The sequence below is a fragment of the Apodemus sylvaticus genome, chromosome 11 (genome assembly GCF_947179515.1).
Source record: "Apodemus sylvaticus chromosome 11, mApoSyl1.1, whole genome shotgun sequence".
NCBI classification, from domain to species: domain Eukaryota; kingdom Metazoa; phylum Chordata; class Mammalia; order Rodentia; family Muridae; genus Apodemus; species Apodemus sylvaticus.
Window position 1 is genome coordinate 56,764,928 of NC_067482.1, and position 17,659 is coordinate 56,782,586.

A 17,659-nucleotide genomic window follows, 5' to 3' on the forward strand; every position below is an offset into this window, starting at 1 on the left:
TACTAATAACATACAAAATAAATTATAATAATTTATTGATACTGGTATATACCAAAGTTTCTGTGTATACAGGAAATAATTGTGCAATTAAATATTTTTTAATTTTTCCTTTAATTATTTGTATATGCTATATCATTCAGCTAAACAGATGTTTAACTTTTAGTATATTTTGGTTAAAATGTTTTGGATATTTAATATTCCATTTCTTGGAGTTAGAGATATGGCAAGAATCTAGACAAGTTATCTTCATAAAAATGGGTTAAACTAAGACATAAAGGAACTTTTTAAAAAATCATATGTATAGGTGCTTTGCCTACATTTATGGTTATATATCAGGAGAAGGTAGTGGATCCCCTGGGACTGGAGTTACAAATGGTTTTGTGAGCTACTGTATGGACTCTAGGACTTCAGTCCTCTGGGAGAGCAGCCAGTGTTCTGAACTGCTAAGCTGTCTTTCCAGCCCCAAGACTGTTTTATAAATCAAGGGATTTAGGCAGCAATTCAGATACAGTTCTTGTTAGGTGACATAAGCTATCCTTTCCTAGGGACACAGACAGTCCTATGCTTTACAGCGCCTTCATTTATTCAAAACAAAATATTCATAAATTAAAGGTAAATGCTATTTTCCACACTGCTGCAGTTCCTCAAGATTTAAAAGCATCTACTAAACCATTTTTAAGGCTGTCTGCACCCTCAGGACAGTAACAGAGAAGGAGGTAACTAGTCATGTACCTCTACGGAGCCCTACTCTCCCATGAAAAATAGAAATAAAAAGGAAAAAAACTAAGGAAAAAGTAAATTTAAATCAAGACCAAGATTCTTCCAAGGACAAAACAGGCAACAGCATCAAATACTGCAATTACAAGATTAAAAGTGTTCCTCTTGCTCTGGGCAGCCTGTGCAGGGCGGCAGTGGGGTGGGTGTACTAGAGTATGGCCGATTGAGTAATTGATTAAATAAAGCAATTCATCTTATTAGTTAATGCAAATCATTAATGAAATTCAGTATAGCACAGACGTTTGTTAAGATGCAGCTTTGAAAGGAAAGAGGGACAGGGAGACAGCTGGGGAAACACAGACTCTACAATCTACTTTGATTCCTAAAAGCCAGGAGCCGACCTGCCTCCTGCTGGCTCCAGCCTGCAGTGGCTGTCTAGGGATGGCAGCATGGAGACACGGGCTTGTTTTCTGCAGTAGTGTTTGTTCATCTCGCTTGCTTGGACACCATTCTCCAAGAAAGAATTTGATGATCATAAAGATAGCCACATTAATACTTCATGAATATACGTATCTTTAGACTTCTCAAAAATTAAATACGTTGTGGGTTGGAGTGGTAGGCCAGCACTTAGAAGCACCGGCTCCTCTTCTAAAGAACTCTGTCAGTCACTGGCTGTAAACTCCCGGGCCAGGGGATCCAGTGCTTCCATGTGGCCTGCATGCAAGTGGTGCACAAATTCACACACCAGTCACACACAAATTTTTTTAAAACAATATTTTTTAATTAAATAAGGATCCATTAATTCAATACCTATTTCCTGGCCATCTTGTATGTACTAGGTATGATTTTTTTTTCTTTTGCCATAGCAGTCAGAACAGAAAAATAATACTAAGTAAGAATTTGTTGGTTACCTATCTAGTAAGAAAGTCTAATGTCTGCAGAGGTGCCGGGCAGGCTTTCTAGAGAAACGGACATAACAGACTTGGAGTACCATAGCCTGTAACAGGGGAAATACTGTTTGTTTGTTTGTTTGGTATATGAGACATATGCATAAATCAAAGAAAAATAAGATATGTTAAGGAATCATAAAGAAAAGGTTTAAAATGTTTTACACAAAAAGGCAGAAATAGCTGGGTGACGCCTTTGCCATTAATCTCAGCTCTTAGGAGGCAGAGACAGGTGGATCTCTGAGTTTGAGGCCAGCCTGGTTTAGAGAGTGAGTTCTAGGACAGTCAGAGCTGCACAGAGAAACCCTTCCGGAAAAAAACAAAAACAAAGAGAAAAATGCAGAGATAGCACAGAGAATGCTATAGAGAGAATGTTTGGAAGGATCTGTAGGGACCGAGGCTGCATGCAGTCCACTGGATGTTTGAATCCAGGTACAAGACAGAATTTTGAAATGGACTGGTAGGAATGTTGGTTTATAGAGAGAATTGCATGAATTTCAATCATGTTGAGGAACTGAGTCAAGAGGGAATGAGTGCTGGCTGTAATATGAGAGTCAGGTGGGAAGAAAAGACCAGCATGGCCTTTCAGCTGGGGTTCTTTGATGGACAGTTGTACAAATAAGCGAGGACTCGAGGAAGAGCTGAGACATCTTGAACCAAGGTGCTCTAAAGATACCCATGTGCAGCACAGCCCACTAGGCAGCCCCATCTGAAGCTGACATTTGACAAGACTGTCAATCTGAGGGAGCTGTGACGGAGCTGGGGAGTTGAGGAGTCTTACTAATTGTATAAATATATAATGAGAAGAAACAGACTACCAAAACCCTAAAGCCCATAGGCCTTATATAAGTGGATATATAGTTTAACTGACAGAAAATTAATTCAGCAAAAAGTATTTTCCTCTTTCCCCTTTTCTTACCCCACCCTCAACAATAACCTGTAATAGTTATTTAGAAACCATTCCAGTGGTTTTCTGAAATTCTAGTTCCTAGTTATAAATATTAGATTTGGCATTTAAATTTAAAAATAAAAATGCCTACCTCCTCAAAACTCAAATGTAAAAAAAAATCACCTTGGACTACTACAAAAACCAATCATTATCTGTCACTTTAAGGTGATATTTTTTGGAATATCCGAAATTAGGTTTTGAAAAGGTAACACTTCCTTTGCAAAGAGAACAGACTTTGCATCACTCCACAGTAGTGAAGGCAGCATACTACTTGAGAACTTAAATCCAGCCAAGAATTATGCTTTTCAGATCATACAAACAGAAACAACCTGTCCAACTTAATCAAATCTGTTTTGTAAACAATTATCTCCAAAGTGTTACCACAAAAGATTAGCAATATCTCATACTCTAAAACTGTTCTGCAATAAATCACAAGCTTTATCTTTTCAAATAAAAGATGTTGACAGTACTGCTTACAAAGGGAGGTTTAAAACACACACACAAGCACACACGTGTGCGCGCGCACACACACACACACACATATACCATAATTTTAAAAGGTTAAAAATATAGTTTTAAAACATATGTTTTTTGTTATCATAATTATTAACTTGTAACATAATTACAAGTCATATTAATTATTATAATTGCCATTAGTGGCAAACATTTGTGTCTATTATATTAATAGACTCACATACATTAATTTTTATTATTTGTCACAATTATATGACATAAATATCATTACATACTTTTACGCATGGGTTAACTGAGACTTGAAGAAACTTAAGTAAGTCACTCAATGATATGTAGTCAGTAAACCAGATTTATATAACCATAGAACCTGTTATACTATAAACATGACAGTGACTAAAAATCTTTAAATGAGTGACTTTATACACATATATAGCCACTATACATAGGTAACTACACATGTATACACAGTGAGAATATTCCAAGAAAGGTCAATGTCTTGTGCAAGTTCTCATCACTATATCTCTGGCCTGGACTGGGGCTATAGCTCAGTTGGTAGAGTTGCCTAGCATGCATGAAGCCCTAGGCTCCATCTCCAACACTGGAAAACAAAAAGTCCCTGATCTCTCTGTTAGTAATTTAGTCACTTCCTTTAATATTCATCTCATTTCCTGAAAAAATTATTATTTGGAAAAATATTATTCCTACTTTATCTGCTAAATTTTAGAACCATAGAGACAGTATACACTTAAAGGTAACCATAAAACTAAGGGTGGTTGGTTGCTCATGCCTCTAGCTCAAGCACTTTCAGAAGTAGAGACAAGAGCATCAGGAGTTCAAGGCCAGACTCAACTATATAAGCGAGTCTGAACCCAACATGGGCTCCATGAGAGTCTACCTCAAAAAAAAAACCCAAACAAAAAATTACCAAGAATTCACTGTCTCGTCCTCAGTTGCTCTACTTTCTTACTTGCTATTGAAACATTCCATTCTGCCATAGCTTTGCTGACCTAAGACTTTTAAAGATTACTGCCTGTTGTACTACATATGTACATGACCACACTATTTGCTAACAAAGATGTCGTTGAGCGTAGTGATGAAACTGTGCTAAATCCTGCCTGACTCTGAGAGAGCACTGATGTTGGAGATGAAGCTGATGGTAGAAACAGGCTACTTACCAGCCTTCTGCAGTGAAAAGGGTTCCTTAGAAAACAAACCAACAGCTCCAGCTTCTTTGCTCCTTACCTCAGGCTGACTGGAGATATTCAAAATGAGTGCCCACAGCTCAGCCCTCAGTGCTGTGGGGCTTCCTTGCCGGATGTACTGCTGGGCAGCAGCGCTATCCTGCTGTGCTAGAACTGTCAAATGCATAGGATAATCCTGTTAGAAAATTCAAAGTGCAAGGAGTATCTTGGAAACCTTTATCATAAATCTTTTAGGAAGGGAGCCTCAGCCTCTGCCTCTGACAGAACCCCATCTGTCCTTGCCTTCCTAGCCCTCTGCCTCTCCAGGTGGCCCCAGCCTGCCTGGGGTCAAGTCCTGATCTCCCCAGCTCCTCACTGTGCTCTCCCACAGCTCCACAGACCTACAACTACTATTGAGACTGATGTCTGGCTTCTTCAGAGCCTGTGAGCTTCATAAGTGTATGCTACCAAGTCATGAAGCTTCTGTTACTTAGAAGGAGCACTGTACATGCACGAATCTGCCCAAGACAATGTAAGAATGTTAAGACACCCAGTCTACCAAATGGCTTCTTAGCTTTGCAAAAATTAAAAAAAAAAAATTAGGAAAAAAATGCAAAATAAAGACTAATAAACTTTCAACAAAATTATCATTGAATATCCATATTTTTTTAAAAATCAGTAAAGTAACAGTTTGCTTTCATTTTTATTTTTTTAATTAAAATATGAGCTATTCAACACGGAAATAAAAAGCCAAAATAAAAGCAAACAAACAAAGAGTGAGACATACTACATAAGCAATATTCATCTAATAGCATCATTTTCTCGTTTCCTTTTATAGGGAAATGGAAATTTTCTATTAAATGAAAATGACAGGAAGAAAAGAGACAAACCCAGCATAATAATGTACAAGGACGCTCGGTATCGGAACGTCTAATGAGAGAGGCCGAGCTTACAAAGGAGGTCTTTGAAACTAACATGACTTTGAAAATTACATGTAGGGACATTGGCACATGACAGGAATTGTCTGACACAAAGCCTTGTTTGCATCCCAAAGACAATAAAGGATTATAGCAACAAGAAAAAGAGCACCCAAAAGATGGGCAACTGTTCCCCAGGATATGGAGACCTGCTACAGTTATTAAGCCTTATCATTGTAAGCTGTCAGTGGGATTGAAGAGCTCCATCCTCTCCTGATGCAGGAGCATGCCCTCATTAGTACTAATGAGAGGTGTGTGGGTGTATCAAAGAGGAAGCTGCCTCCTTGGTTGTGAGACAAAATTCTGCTGCAGAGTGCCCCACTCTCAGGAAGCTGACAGATGTCGGTCTGCATTTCCTGTTTGCAGCCAGCTGTGTGCTTGACGACACTTACTGAGACAGCTAATAGGCTGCATTTTGCTTCTAAAAAAGATTTCTGTTAGAATACCTGTTCAGCTAAATGTTCTAACTCTCCAGTGCTTCACGTTACAGAGACTAAATCTCAACTGAGCCTATTTCATCGGAACCTTTACCTAGCTGTCTCAGTTTTTATAGATTTTAATAAATCTGACTAAACTTACCTTTCTGCCCAATACGCACATGCTCATTTTCAAAAAGTTCTAAAAATATTAAAAGAAAATAAAATTATAAGACACAAACATGATCAACTACTATTTAGAACGAGAAGTATTTTTCCCAGTACTAATACTTTTAATTCATTTAAAAATTGGATAACTATATAGCATAAGAATTTCTCGGTGTGTTTATTTGGCACAGAATCTTGCTGTCCCAGCTGGTTTCAATCTCACTAATGTAGCCTGAGGTGGCCTCAAGCACACAACCCTGCTGCCTCAGCCTTCTAATGGCTAGGCTTCGAGGCACACACTACCATACCTGGCCCTGCAAACCAGAACAAACAGAAGAAGGTGTTTTCCTAAGTTGTTAAAGTAAGTTCACATATTTAATTTGGAAGTAAAAATGGGCAAATTGTTTCTTTTGTTAAAACAGAATATATCCTTGTACAAAAAATATTTCTGAACATTCAGAAAGAAGATATCACTTTTAAAATCCTTCCAGGGGCAGGAGAGCTGGCTCGGGGGTTAAGAGCTGTTGCTGCTTACTCAAGCAGACTTGAGATCTGATCATAGCACCCATGTTGGGCTGCTCACAACCACCTATAAACTCCAGCTCCAAGGGATTTAGTGCCTGCTTCTGGCTCCGTGGGCACCCCACACATGTAATCACACAATTACATAGACACAGGAGCAAACACATAAATAGAACAAAAATTCATTAACATTGTAGTTAAGAAAAAAATCTTTAAATTAAAAAGCAAGCAAACAAGCTTGCTAGCTTAGCATTTGTCGGTCGACGCACAGCCTGCATCTTGTAGGCAGGAACCAGCTCCAGGACGCTGTTTACCTGCTTCCACTGGAATGGCTGCTTTTAAGTCATAGCAATCATAATGCAAATAAGCTCATTAACTATCTATAGCATATGAAAAACTTCTATCACAAAAAAGAGCAGAACACCATTAAGAGAGTTTTGACAAGGTAAGCTCCTGAATATATTTGTAATGTGTGTCTGGCAGAGGATTTGTATCCAGAATTTATAAAGACAGCCTTATAGAAGCAACTGTCAGACACAAGCCAAACACTTGAGAAGGTTCTTTACCAACAATGGTAACTTACGAAGACAAGGAAACAGAAAATTTGCAGGATACAACAGTCCTCAGAGAAAACTGGACCAATACGAAGGCCAGATCACCAATACGAAGGCCAGATCACCGTAGTAGGAAAAACAGAAAAGACTGAGAATTTAAAAAAAAAAAAAAAAAAAAAAAAAAAAACAGAGTAAATGAACTTAGACAAAGGTGGCAAGAGTGTGAGTTGACATGATAAGCTTGGAAAACTATCACTATCCACCGCCATTGCTCAGGTGCACATCCGGTAACCATCAACTCACTCAGGTATGTGCCTGAAGACACATATGCACATTAAATGGCCTGTGAAAAACATATCCACTGCAGGACAATCGATGATAACCAAATAGTGGGAATAAATAAAATGGCCTCCAACAACAGACAAGATTGACAATAATAATTACATATGGTGAATCACAATAAAAAATGGAAACAAATAATTTACAAGTCTCCATAACACTATGGGTCTTATAGACATCTATAAGCCAAAGAAAACCAAGTGTGTGCAGTGAATAATTCCAAACAGGCCACACCAGCCCTATAGTATTTCGAAGAGGACAGCTGTTACTACAGGGTGGCATAAACTGTTGTGATGTGCTGTTTCTTGGTTGGGTTGGAGGTCACACAGTGTGTCTACTTTGTAATCCACTGATCTGCATAGAGATGGCTCGTGGCTATACTTGGCACTAATTTAATGTCGCATGGGAAATACTAACCAGGAGGCACTTGTGTAGAGTCATCTATACCCAGTTGTCCTGTGTTTAAGCCAAGTTCTACAAAGCATTCTTTCTGAAAAATAACATATGAAGAATTAGCATACATCTGGCTATGGTGCATGTGAAAAGGTTACTTGTACCTAAATATCAACATGCAAAACTACATGTAAAACTGAATCACTGTTTCATTCAAATATCTAAGAAACAAAAGAACAGTAGCAGACTCTAACATTGGAACTGTGTATTGAAGATGTGGCTATGTATCACATCTATGTGATACAGACATAACAGGAAAAGCAATAGCATTTAGTAAAAACTAGCACACACGATGAGAAAAGAAATGTACACATACAGCACTTTTCTGGCACAGGGCCTTTGGTAGTATTCCTGTCACTTTTCCCTGTCTAAACCTCTTTACTTTGAACCCTTTGGATAGTATGAATGCTGGCACGGATTTTTTTTTTTTTTGTCTTTTTTTTTTTATTTGATATAATTTATTTACATTTCAAATGATTTCCCCTTTTCTAGCCCCCCCCCACTCCCCGAAAGTCCCGTAAGCCCCCTTCTCTTCCCCTGTCCTCCCTCCCACCCCTTCCCAGTTCCCCGTTCTGGTTTTGCCAAATACTGTTTCACTGAGTCTTTCCAGAACCAGGGACCACTCCTGCTTTCTTCTTGTATCTCATTTGATGTGTGGATTATGTTTTGGGTATTCCAGTTTAAACTCTAGTTCTATTTTCTTTTATTTTGGCACGGATTTTTTAAAAAGAAAACTTTTTTGCCTTGATTTTGCCTTCTTTGTTGACATAGAAATCACATCAGGAGAGATGATACTGATCATTCTAGATAAGAGATACATTAATGCTTTAACCTTTACTAAAACATGAATGCAAGCAAGCAAATGCACAGCCCCTTCCTCCCTCCCTCCGTCCCTTCCCCTCCCCCTCCCCAGCCACTCACTCACATCATCCTACCAATTTTCCCTAACATCATTGTCCAAAATCACCAACATAAACTTCTGTGTCCTCTACATCTGGTGTCTCTCTTACTCTCATGTTAACAAACCAAACATCACAAATATCCAAAACAGGTTCATTTTTAGCAAAATTGGATTATTAAGTGCTCAGCTAAAATAAGGATGAATTAGATTTACTCCTAAGACTTCCTTCATTTCTCTGGTAATATCCTGGGTCAAAAATCACATCTATATTTTGTAAGCATAAAAAAACACATTGTTCATATTATTTTACTCTACAAGAAATTAAATATTCCTATTAGTAGTTGCTCCAGTGCTTTATAACTATTCTGATTGGTGAGCCATACTTCCTTCTCCTTTAAAATGGAATTAATTTTAATTGTTTCAAGTCCTCTCCTATGTAGGTTTCTGAGATTCATACTTCTGTTGTTCCCACCACAACCTTCCATGTATTCTATAACGGCTTTCACTGACTCATCACTAATGAACAGACATCTCAGTTGAACAGCAGCAGTCATCGGGACCCTAAAACACAAACGCTAAGGCAGCAACCACCTCAATTCTGTGTTCTGATTACAGACTGGAGAGTCTCACTTATGCAGTGAGATCTGGATGGCCACTTTCCATGTCATTGCTCTGGACCATTTTTCATTCAGCATTAGCAAACTCTCAATTTCCATCAAAGCGATCATAGGAAGTATGCATCCTCAGAAGCCTTCCTTGCTATTCCAGACTGACAACAGGATCTCCCAATATTATCTCTTCTCAGCCTCACCTAAACACTTACTCTCAGGTTAGTAAAACTGCCATTCCCTGCCCATCCCCCCCTAGCTTGCAGCCCTTTGAAGATGAGGACCATCTCTTTGTCTTACTCCCCAGTACATATCAAAGTGCTGACCCGGCAAACACTGAACCACAAGTGTCTAGTCCCCTCTGGCTATGCCACTAAATTAGTCACAACTTCTCTTTAGAGAGAAGTAGAACTCCATGTCATGAAATTTCCTTGTAACACGGAAGAGTCGACATCATCCAATCATCCTGACCCAGTATAAGGATGGCAGGAACTAGTCCTGCTGACTACGGATGAAGAGGACCCACATTCGCACATGCTGCAGTATTGCCCACTGGTGCAAAAGAGACATGACTGTCATGGCGTAACTAACCACTGTCTGATTAGATCTGAGGCCTGCTCCACAAGAGGACTCTCACGCCTGGTGCTATCCTCCTTGTCAATGGACAGAAGATCATAGCTTAGGGAAGAACCTGCCATTGTTATTTGGCTCAACAATTACTACTCTAACCAAAAAGAAGGAGAATTTTCAGAAAGAGTTTATGGGAAAAGACTCCACCAGGGTCCAGAACACACTGCTTCCAAATCGCAGCCAGAGCCTGAGACTACAAGGAGAATATACTTTTGACACCAGCGCTGGAACATGGGGGCATGTCTGTTTTCTGTCTTGCGTCATTCTATAAATCTAAGATAATATGGAGCCAAACTGTAGTCATTCTCTTCTGTGGCACCCTAAGTCCAACCTTAAACATCTACAACACCCACTAGTGGTCATTTTATAAATTTTCTTTCTTATATGCATTATTCTCATTCTCTCTCCTGCCCTCACTCCTCCCCTCCCCCCTCCTTTTGCTCTCTGAATTCACTGTCTCATGTTCTCAAATTGCAAAAGTTTGAACATCTTGGGATTTTAAGTTCAACACTCAAGTCTGGGAAAAAGGGCAATAAAAGGATGTTCCTGGGAGCCATGCAGCAGGGATTTCCTAGAGTGTGGTAGGCCACTCTGTTGGGCAGCTCTATAGGCAGCCAGCTGTGGAACTAACTAGAAAGGTTCTCCAAATCTTTGCTAGCTTGTCTGGTATTCTAGAGCCGGTAGAGGGTGGGAAAGCACAGCAGCAGAAATAAGAATGCTGCTCTCACTACTCCCTGGACTTTCACTTGGTCCTATGTTAATGACTTCTACCTTCCTACTGGACATTAGAGCTCTCTGAGTTAATAGCTGCTGTGAGTCTGTATCTCTGCTGACGATGCTCTGGGCGCTTACGTGAGTCATGTGACTGCACAATGGGAAGGCGTTCCACCTGACAGTCTTCACAGACAGACCCTCCATTCTCAGCCCTACAGATTGCCAAGGCAGGGATCCACGGTGTCTCTGACCCTTGAGCCTTTCCAAGGTCTCTGAAGAAGGCCATTTTGCCTCTATTATCAGTTAATTACTAGTTAAGAAGGAAAATATAAGCCACAGATGTCAAAAGGAAAAACAGAAGTAGCAAGTGTAGAAAGCAACTGTGGATTCTAGGAGCATGCATGAAAGGAAGTGTGACATCAGAAAAGTCTCCTCCCAGGGCTCAAGGCTGTGACCAAGACCAATGGTCATGACAAAAAAGAAATGCCAAGGGAGCAGACTGGAGCTGGGCTGCAGTGGACATTGTACCCAGGAACTAGAAGGGAAACAACGTTGTCCTGCTGGAGCCTTCCAAGTATCCCTTCCAATCATCCCTTCAGTCACGAAATAACTTGAGCCATTGGGCCAAAGGACGACAGTTCAGACCCAGCACAGTGCAGCGAGCAGAGCGGAGGCTGCGGCCAACAGATGGAGCGGTGATGTGCACCTGTCAGCCACACTGCCCGGCTGCTCTGACTTCTCCCTGCCTTAGATACTTATGACCTATCTACTGTAAAGTTAACAGTTCACCACAAAGGCACTAACAATGCTGCATTCCTTCTTAATTTTGAGTGAGCAACAAAAGAAGAAGTAACAGCAGCTTCATTCACCATCAGGCAATCTCCTCAGTTTCCTTTTAAACGAAGGCCTCGCTGTGTTCAGAGCAAAGGCAGTTTCTCTTGGTGTCCCATCACGTTCTGGGCTCCAGGGACGTTGGTTACACCAAATAACATGTGCTTTCTTAAACAGCCTTTTATCAATCGTACAATTTGCTCCAATCAATTTTTAATTATATATACAGCATGTGTGTGTGTGCAGACCAGAAGAGGGCACCAATCTTATTACAGATGTTTATGAGCCACCATGTGGTTGCTGGGCACTGAACTCAGGACCTCTAGAAGAGCAGCCACTGTTCTTGTCACTAAGTCATCTCTTCAGCCCCACAATCATATTTATAAGCACACATCTCTCTGCAAATGCCTGGGTCTCTGCAAACAGCCTCATAAATATTTGTTCTTTATTGGAATGGGCAAAACATTTATAGGCCAATGTTAGCTTAATTGACCTGTACACACATACACTTGTTCTTTCTATGTACATATTTACAACAAAAAGGATGTCACATTAGCAAATTGTTTAACATGTCCATGACTCTGATTATAACAGATATATGCTGCACTAAAATGTTTTTCTGATGGTTATCTTCTAACATACATAAATTTATTCTTCAATGTGTATACTTACCAATTCAGGGATGTCTTTTACTTTCAGAGGAACTTGGATTAAACCCAAATGAGTCCTAAAACTAAGAGAATCACCATTTTCATAATTTGGGTTGCGGAGATTAATTAATACCTTTAAAAATAAACAACAACCTGGTTAGTTTCTTCATATGCTTTCCTTTGCCAACATAATGCTTGTATCACCTCAGGGTAAAAGGCCATTTGGGGTCATGCACAGCTCTTCAATTACACCCATCGTATCTGCATATCTACCCGATAGAACATACCTCAAGAAAGTCCTTAGGTGCATAAACAGGTCGAAAAAGGCTTAAATCTAGAAGGAGTTAGAGTAAAACAAAATTTCAGATAATATATGAAATAATCAATAAATATTAATGTCACTTTCCTGCATTTCTACAGAGAAGAATCACTTAATTATAGAGTATTATAATTAATTACATTATCTGAGACACTGGGAAAACAGAAATACAGAAGATCTTCAGAGTTTCTTATAAAGATTCTGTATGAGAATTTCAAAGTACTTGGAATACAAATAATTCATTCTCAGTGAATTCCTCTGCTTTGGTTAAACTTTTCTGATTTCAGTTTTCAATGTCAGTTGTCCTGTTCCCTATTATTGTTCCCAGATAGCTCTCGCAGTAGGGGCTGGGAGGAGGGCAGCCATGTGTGTGTCTGTCCAAACTATTACAGGCATCTACAATAGACAGTCGTTATTTATTATGTTTATAAAGTTGACTATGTATTAAATTTAAAGACAAGACACAATTTAAAAACACTTGAAATTCTTGAAATTTATGCTAAGGTAAGTCTTATGAACCTATTAAATGAATTTTGTTTGCATGTTTTTCTTTAATTATTAATGTTACATTCACATAAGTCTATAAATACAACCAAGTCCATTTAGAGTTGTTCATAAGCATATGTCTTAGGGCTGAACCCTTGGTATTGGATAAAGGCTCGGGGCATCCCTAAGGAGGGCTGATCTCTCCTCTCTCAGCAGACATTAACTGTCTGCAGCCATCTAGGAGTGGGACGTTCATGAGATCTTCCCGGTCTATGTTGGCATAACAATGGGTGTGGTCCTTATTTGGGTCTTGTTTAGGTTACCCTACGGTGTTGCTGTTATTTTGTGGGTACAGTTTCCCTGTCCTGTACAGAAGACATGATTTCACAGCAAATACCCTGGTCCTCTGTCTTTTACAACCTTTTCCCCAGTTGATAAATCTATAACAAAACTCCTACACCTAAGGTTCCAGGGACATCACAGAAGAGGTGAAAGAAAAATTATTTACTCTTTTATAAAAATGTTTTAAAATGCTATTTGGAAAACAATGGATAAATGATTTAATATTATCCAAGTAATGGAAAACACAGTCTAAAATTGGAAAGTCTTATGCTGCAAAACAGAAATCAACAAATCAGATATCTGGGGATTAGGGGAGGTGGAAGGTCACTGTGCCTCTATGTTATTTGACTTCAATTACCAATCTTGTAGGAAGTCCAACACATACCTGGCTCATCAGTTCCCATTTCATTCCACTTATTGAGAAGTTCTTTCTGCTCCCCAACTGGTCTCTAAAAGAATTTTTTAATTAGTTTCAAAACTCAGTAACTTATTTAAAGGTTTAAATAAGGTACTAGAGCATAAGGGAAACCAATTAAGCACTGAAACCTCTTTGAATTACACCTAAGTTAAGTTTTACAATGATTGGAACATATCTAGTCTCAATAGTTTAGTTAGAACATGATGCTAATGGGTTTAAGATGAGAAGGTACAAGATCAGCTCGGCCAGTAAACCCCACAAAGAACTGCTCCTCAGCCGTGCCCCTCAGCTCTTACCCCATCAGTAAGCCAGGAATGCATGGCAGGATGGGCTGGGGGAAAACGACTGAGTCTGCAGCACTATCTACTCATGTGAAAGGCAGACTCACATCATACTCTGCATTCATCTGAGGTTTTCCTGTACACTATCCTGTTAGTGCTTCAGTGGCTTCTCCTTGGCTCTCATTAAAAGTCTATTCAGCAGCAGAGGATAACTAACAGGCTGAGAAGAAAGTGAAGGGAAACGCCTTCCTCCTTGTGAGTAGCATCTAGAACAAACTCACTCCCGGTGATTTTTCTTTCATTTCCAACCTCTTCCACCATTTAGTAAGGAATAGATCTAACTACAATCCAAGGGCTGCAGAGATACAACAAATTACTCTTTTAATTCATTACATTAATACAATAGGAAGATGTCATCACATTGCCAGTTTCAAGGCTGCAGGGATCTTGAACTTGAAGGCTTAGTGCTACAGAGCTCATTTACGCAGCATGTATGAAGACTAAATGTCACTACAATTTTTAAAGTATACTTATTCTTTACAGTTGTGCTGGTTTGAGTGAGATGTCCCCTGAAATCTCAGGCATTAGAATCAAGTGATCCCCCTGTTGGTAGTGCCGGGTTAAAACGTGTTGCAATGCCTTACTGAACAGAGTATGTCCCTGGGACACGCTTTGTGAATTCAAAGGGTTGTGCCACTCCCAAGTTCCTCTCTGATTTCTGCTGGTGCTCTCGCTGCTGCTCCAGTCTTGATGCCTGCCCACTGCCTGCTTCCTGACCATAACAGTGATGGACTCCACCCCTCCGGGACAGTAAGTGCCAAATAAACTCTTCCTTCCATAACTGGCACAGCAATAGGAAACCAAGTAAGTCAATAACCAAATGACTGCATAGGCTACAGCATAGGTTTATTATAGCAATCATTAAATATATAAAGAATATGCATAAAAGATAACAGAACAATTGGTGCTTACAAATTTTTATTTAAAAAGACATACCACTAAATGAAGATACCAAGCCTATTATACAGTTATACAACTTTATGACATTCTTCAGTAGTTAACTCACAGTAAAATACTTCAGTAGAAAAAGGTTAATGTACCTTTCGTGCTAATGGGATACTCAGTTCCGTGCACATACTATTTAAACTCTTCAAGATTCTTTTTTCCCAACTTCCCTGAAACAAAAGGAACAACGTATCATTGTTTTTCATTAATATCTATCCTAATAAGAAAAAGTTACTATGATATTCACAGAAATGGCAAAGCTGGTTGAGAGGGTTATCCTCACTCATTAGTTAATTCAACAAACACTGACTACTCCTGTGCACAAGCTACTGTTCAGAGTGCTGTGACGTCAGCAGTCGTGTGGTTTGAATAGTCTCAGAGAGATGTAGTAAAGTCTTTTACCCCAGTGGGGTACAGTTGAGATACAAGGGAACTTTTGAGAACTAGAGCTTAGTGAGAGGTCCTTTAAGGCACTGGGAGGGAGTCCTGTAGGTCATTTTGGGACCACATACACATAGCGTATTTTGAGTTTCCACAAGTGTATAGCGCTAAATGAGTTCCAGTGGGAAGCATGGACTCTGGAGCATACTGGTCAGGTCATGTTCCAGGCCTACCACTGACTGTGTGAGGTTGGGCAGGGTGAGCCACTTCATCAGTTTCCATGAGTATTTAACAAGTGAGCCCATGTCAAGTGCTAAGCTGCTGTCACATTAGAGCTCCGTGTGCTGCTAGCACTTACAAGCACCATACATGTACTAGTTTCTTCAGATGCCACTTTCTTTGAATGTACCAGTGTAGTTCCCAAAGTGTTTTATACAGAAATGGACTTTCATAGTCATGGAAGTTTAAGTAACACTGGATAAAATCTTAAATGTTTAAATTTCAGTTAATCCAATGTTGTTAAGACTTATGTAACTGTGAAACCCTGACTGGTAGGAAAACTGCAAGTCTTTAGAGACAGCACCAAGAATAAATATATTACATATTTCCTCAAAATCTCCATGGTTTCTGTTATACTGCACCATCATTGTAGAGGTTTGAATATGATTGGTTCAGGGAGTGGCACTATAAATAGGTATGGCCTTCTTGAAGTAGGTGTGGACTTATTAGAGGAAGTGTGCCACTTTAGGGGTGGACTTTAAGACGCTCCTCCTAGCTGTCTGGAAGTTAGTCTTCTCTTAGTAGCCTTTAGATCAAGATGCAGGACACTCAGCTCCTCCTCCAGCACCATGTCTGCTGGCCTGCTGCCATGCTTCTAGCCATGATGATAATGGACCACACCTTTGAAAATGTTAGTCAGTCCCAAATAAATGTTGTCCTCTATAAGAACAGCCTTGGTCATGATGCCTCTTCACAGTGATGGAAACCTAACCAAGACAATCATCTCATTTGAAGGAGGTTTTAACGAAAGTAAAAGTTAGACTCTTGCTAACATAAACTACAGGGAACCTGGCAGGGACACAGCACAGTTTTATCCACAGCAGCAAAGGCATGGCCTGGATCAGAGGGATAAATGAGTTTATGGGATTTCTGTAGGAATGATTTTAAATCTTTATAATAAAAAAAATTTAATCTATTTCTGAGGCCTTTCTGGGAAGAAGAACCCCATCTCTGTCTGTGATGGTGCTACAGCTCCTTCCAGCACTCAGAGGACAGTTCACAAATATTGCTGTGCCAGAGAGGTGGGTGGGCTGTGCCCAGTAAAGGACGGCTAGAGGGATGCGAGCAGGGGACAGGCTCATTGCGTGTCAATGTCCTCTCATAGTTTTTGTACTTGTTTTATTTTTTAACTTTTAAACTGGATTCTTTCTTGTTGGCAGCCAACTATCAGTGACAGCCTGCTGGGAGAGTAAATTTATTTTAAATATGGTATCAGTAACACTGGCTTCAAAGGACAGAGGATTTTTGTTGGTTTTTTGGGGGATAGTATTTGTTTGAGGATTTTTTGATGTTCATTGAGATTTGATTCTTTTAACTTCACAGGCCATGAGGAGAAGATGGTTATAGAAGGCTTTACTCTATTTCAAACTTCAGACCAATATGGTACACAACCCTTTCTTTCTATGTAATGTTTTCTAGGTTACCATAGTTAAATAGGTATGATCCTTGATTACTAAAAATAAAAAGGCAGAGTGTACAATAATTATTATTATTTAAGAGGTCCTTACTCAGTCTTTATATGATGAATAATATATATTATGTCAACAAAATATACTATGCATTGCATTGCTTGGCATGCAAGAAGAAAATGAAGACGAACACGGGCCGACCTGTGCCTTCCTCATGTACACCAAAGGTTCTTTGAGATGCTCAGGAGGTGCAGAAGGATGACTGGGCAAAGGAAACCTGCAAGCAAAGAGAGGCAGATAAGTAGCCTGCTGAGCTCTCAATAATGGTTACTTTGGTAAGAAGTCAATGCTGCAAACAAAACAGAGTATCTGCTAATAGTTCATTTGTCTGTACCTGTCTAATAAAATTTTTGTGACATTAACTTTCCTGAAATAAGTATGCTAATGAGAGTTTGGTATAGACAGCAACAATAATTTTAATACTCACAAAGTAAGTATAGTTGAACAAAATAGTATCTCAAAATAGATGAGGGAAAAACTCACACATTCAGTTCACTATAAACAGCATTCTGAAGTTTCTTCTCCCAACCTGTTTTTAAGTTTTAAAAAATAAATATTAGTTTCTTAAATATGCAACATAGCAATTTTTATAGTTTCTTAACTTTATCATTTTATGTGTATGTGCCTAAATGTGTATATATATGTATA

The 17,659-nt window shown here is 39.3% G+C and overlaps 1 protein-coding gene across 1 annotated transcript in view; it reads right to left on the bottom strand.

Annotated features, from left to right (window-relative positions):
- Positions 1-17,659, bottom strand: part of Tbc1d19 (TBC1 domain family member 19) — a 95,683-nt gene that overhangs the window by 53,998 nt on the left and 24,026 nt on the right. The window contains exons 3-11 of the mRNA XM_052199158.1: positions 17,495-17,540; positions 17,153-17,228; positions 14,978-15,052; positions 13,564-13,627; positions 12,319-12,365; positions 12,054-12,164; positions 7,662-7,734; positions 5,825-5,863; positions 4,330-4,442 (exon numbers count right to left, since the gene is read on the bottom strand). Coding sequence (XP_052055118.1) covers positions 4,330-4,442; positions 5,825-5,863; positions 7,662-7,734; positions 12,054-12,164; positions 12,319-12,365; positions 13,564-13,627; positions 14,978-15,052; positions 17,153-17,228; positions 17,495-17,540 — 644 coding nt within the window. The remainder of the gene's footprint in view (positions 1-4,329; positions 4,443-5,824; positions 5,864-7,661; positions 7,735-12,053; positions 12,165-12,318; positions 12,366-13,563; positions 13,628-14,977; positions 15,053-17,152; positions 17,229-17,494; positions 17,541-17,659) is intronic.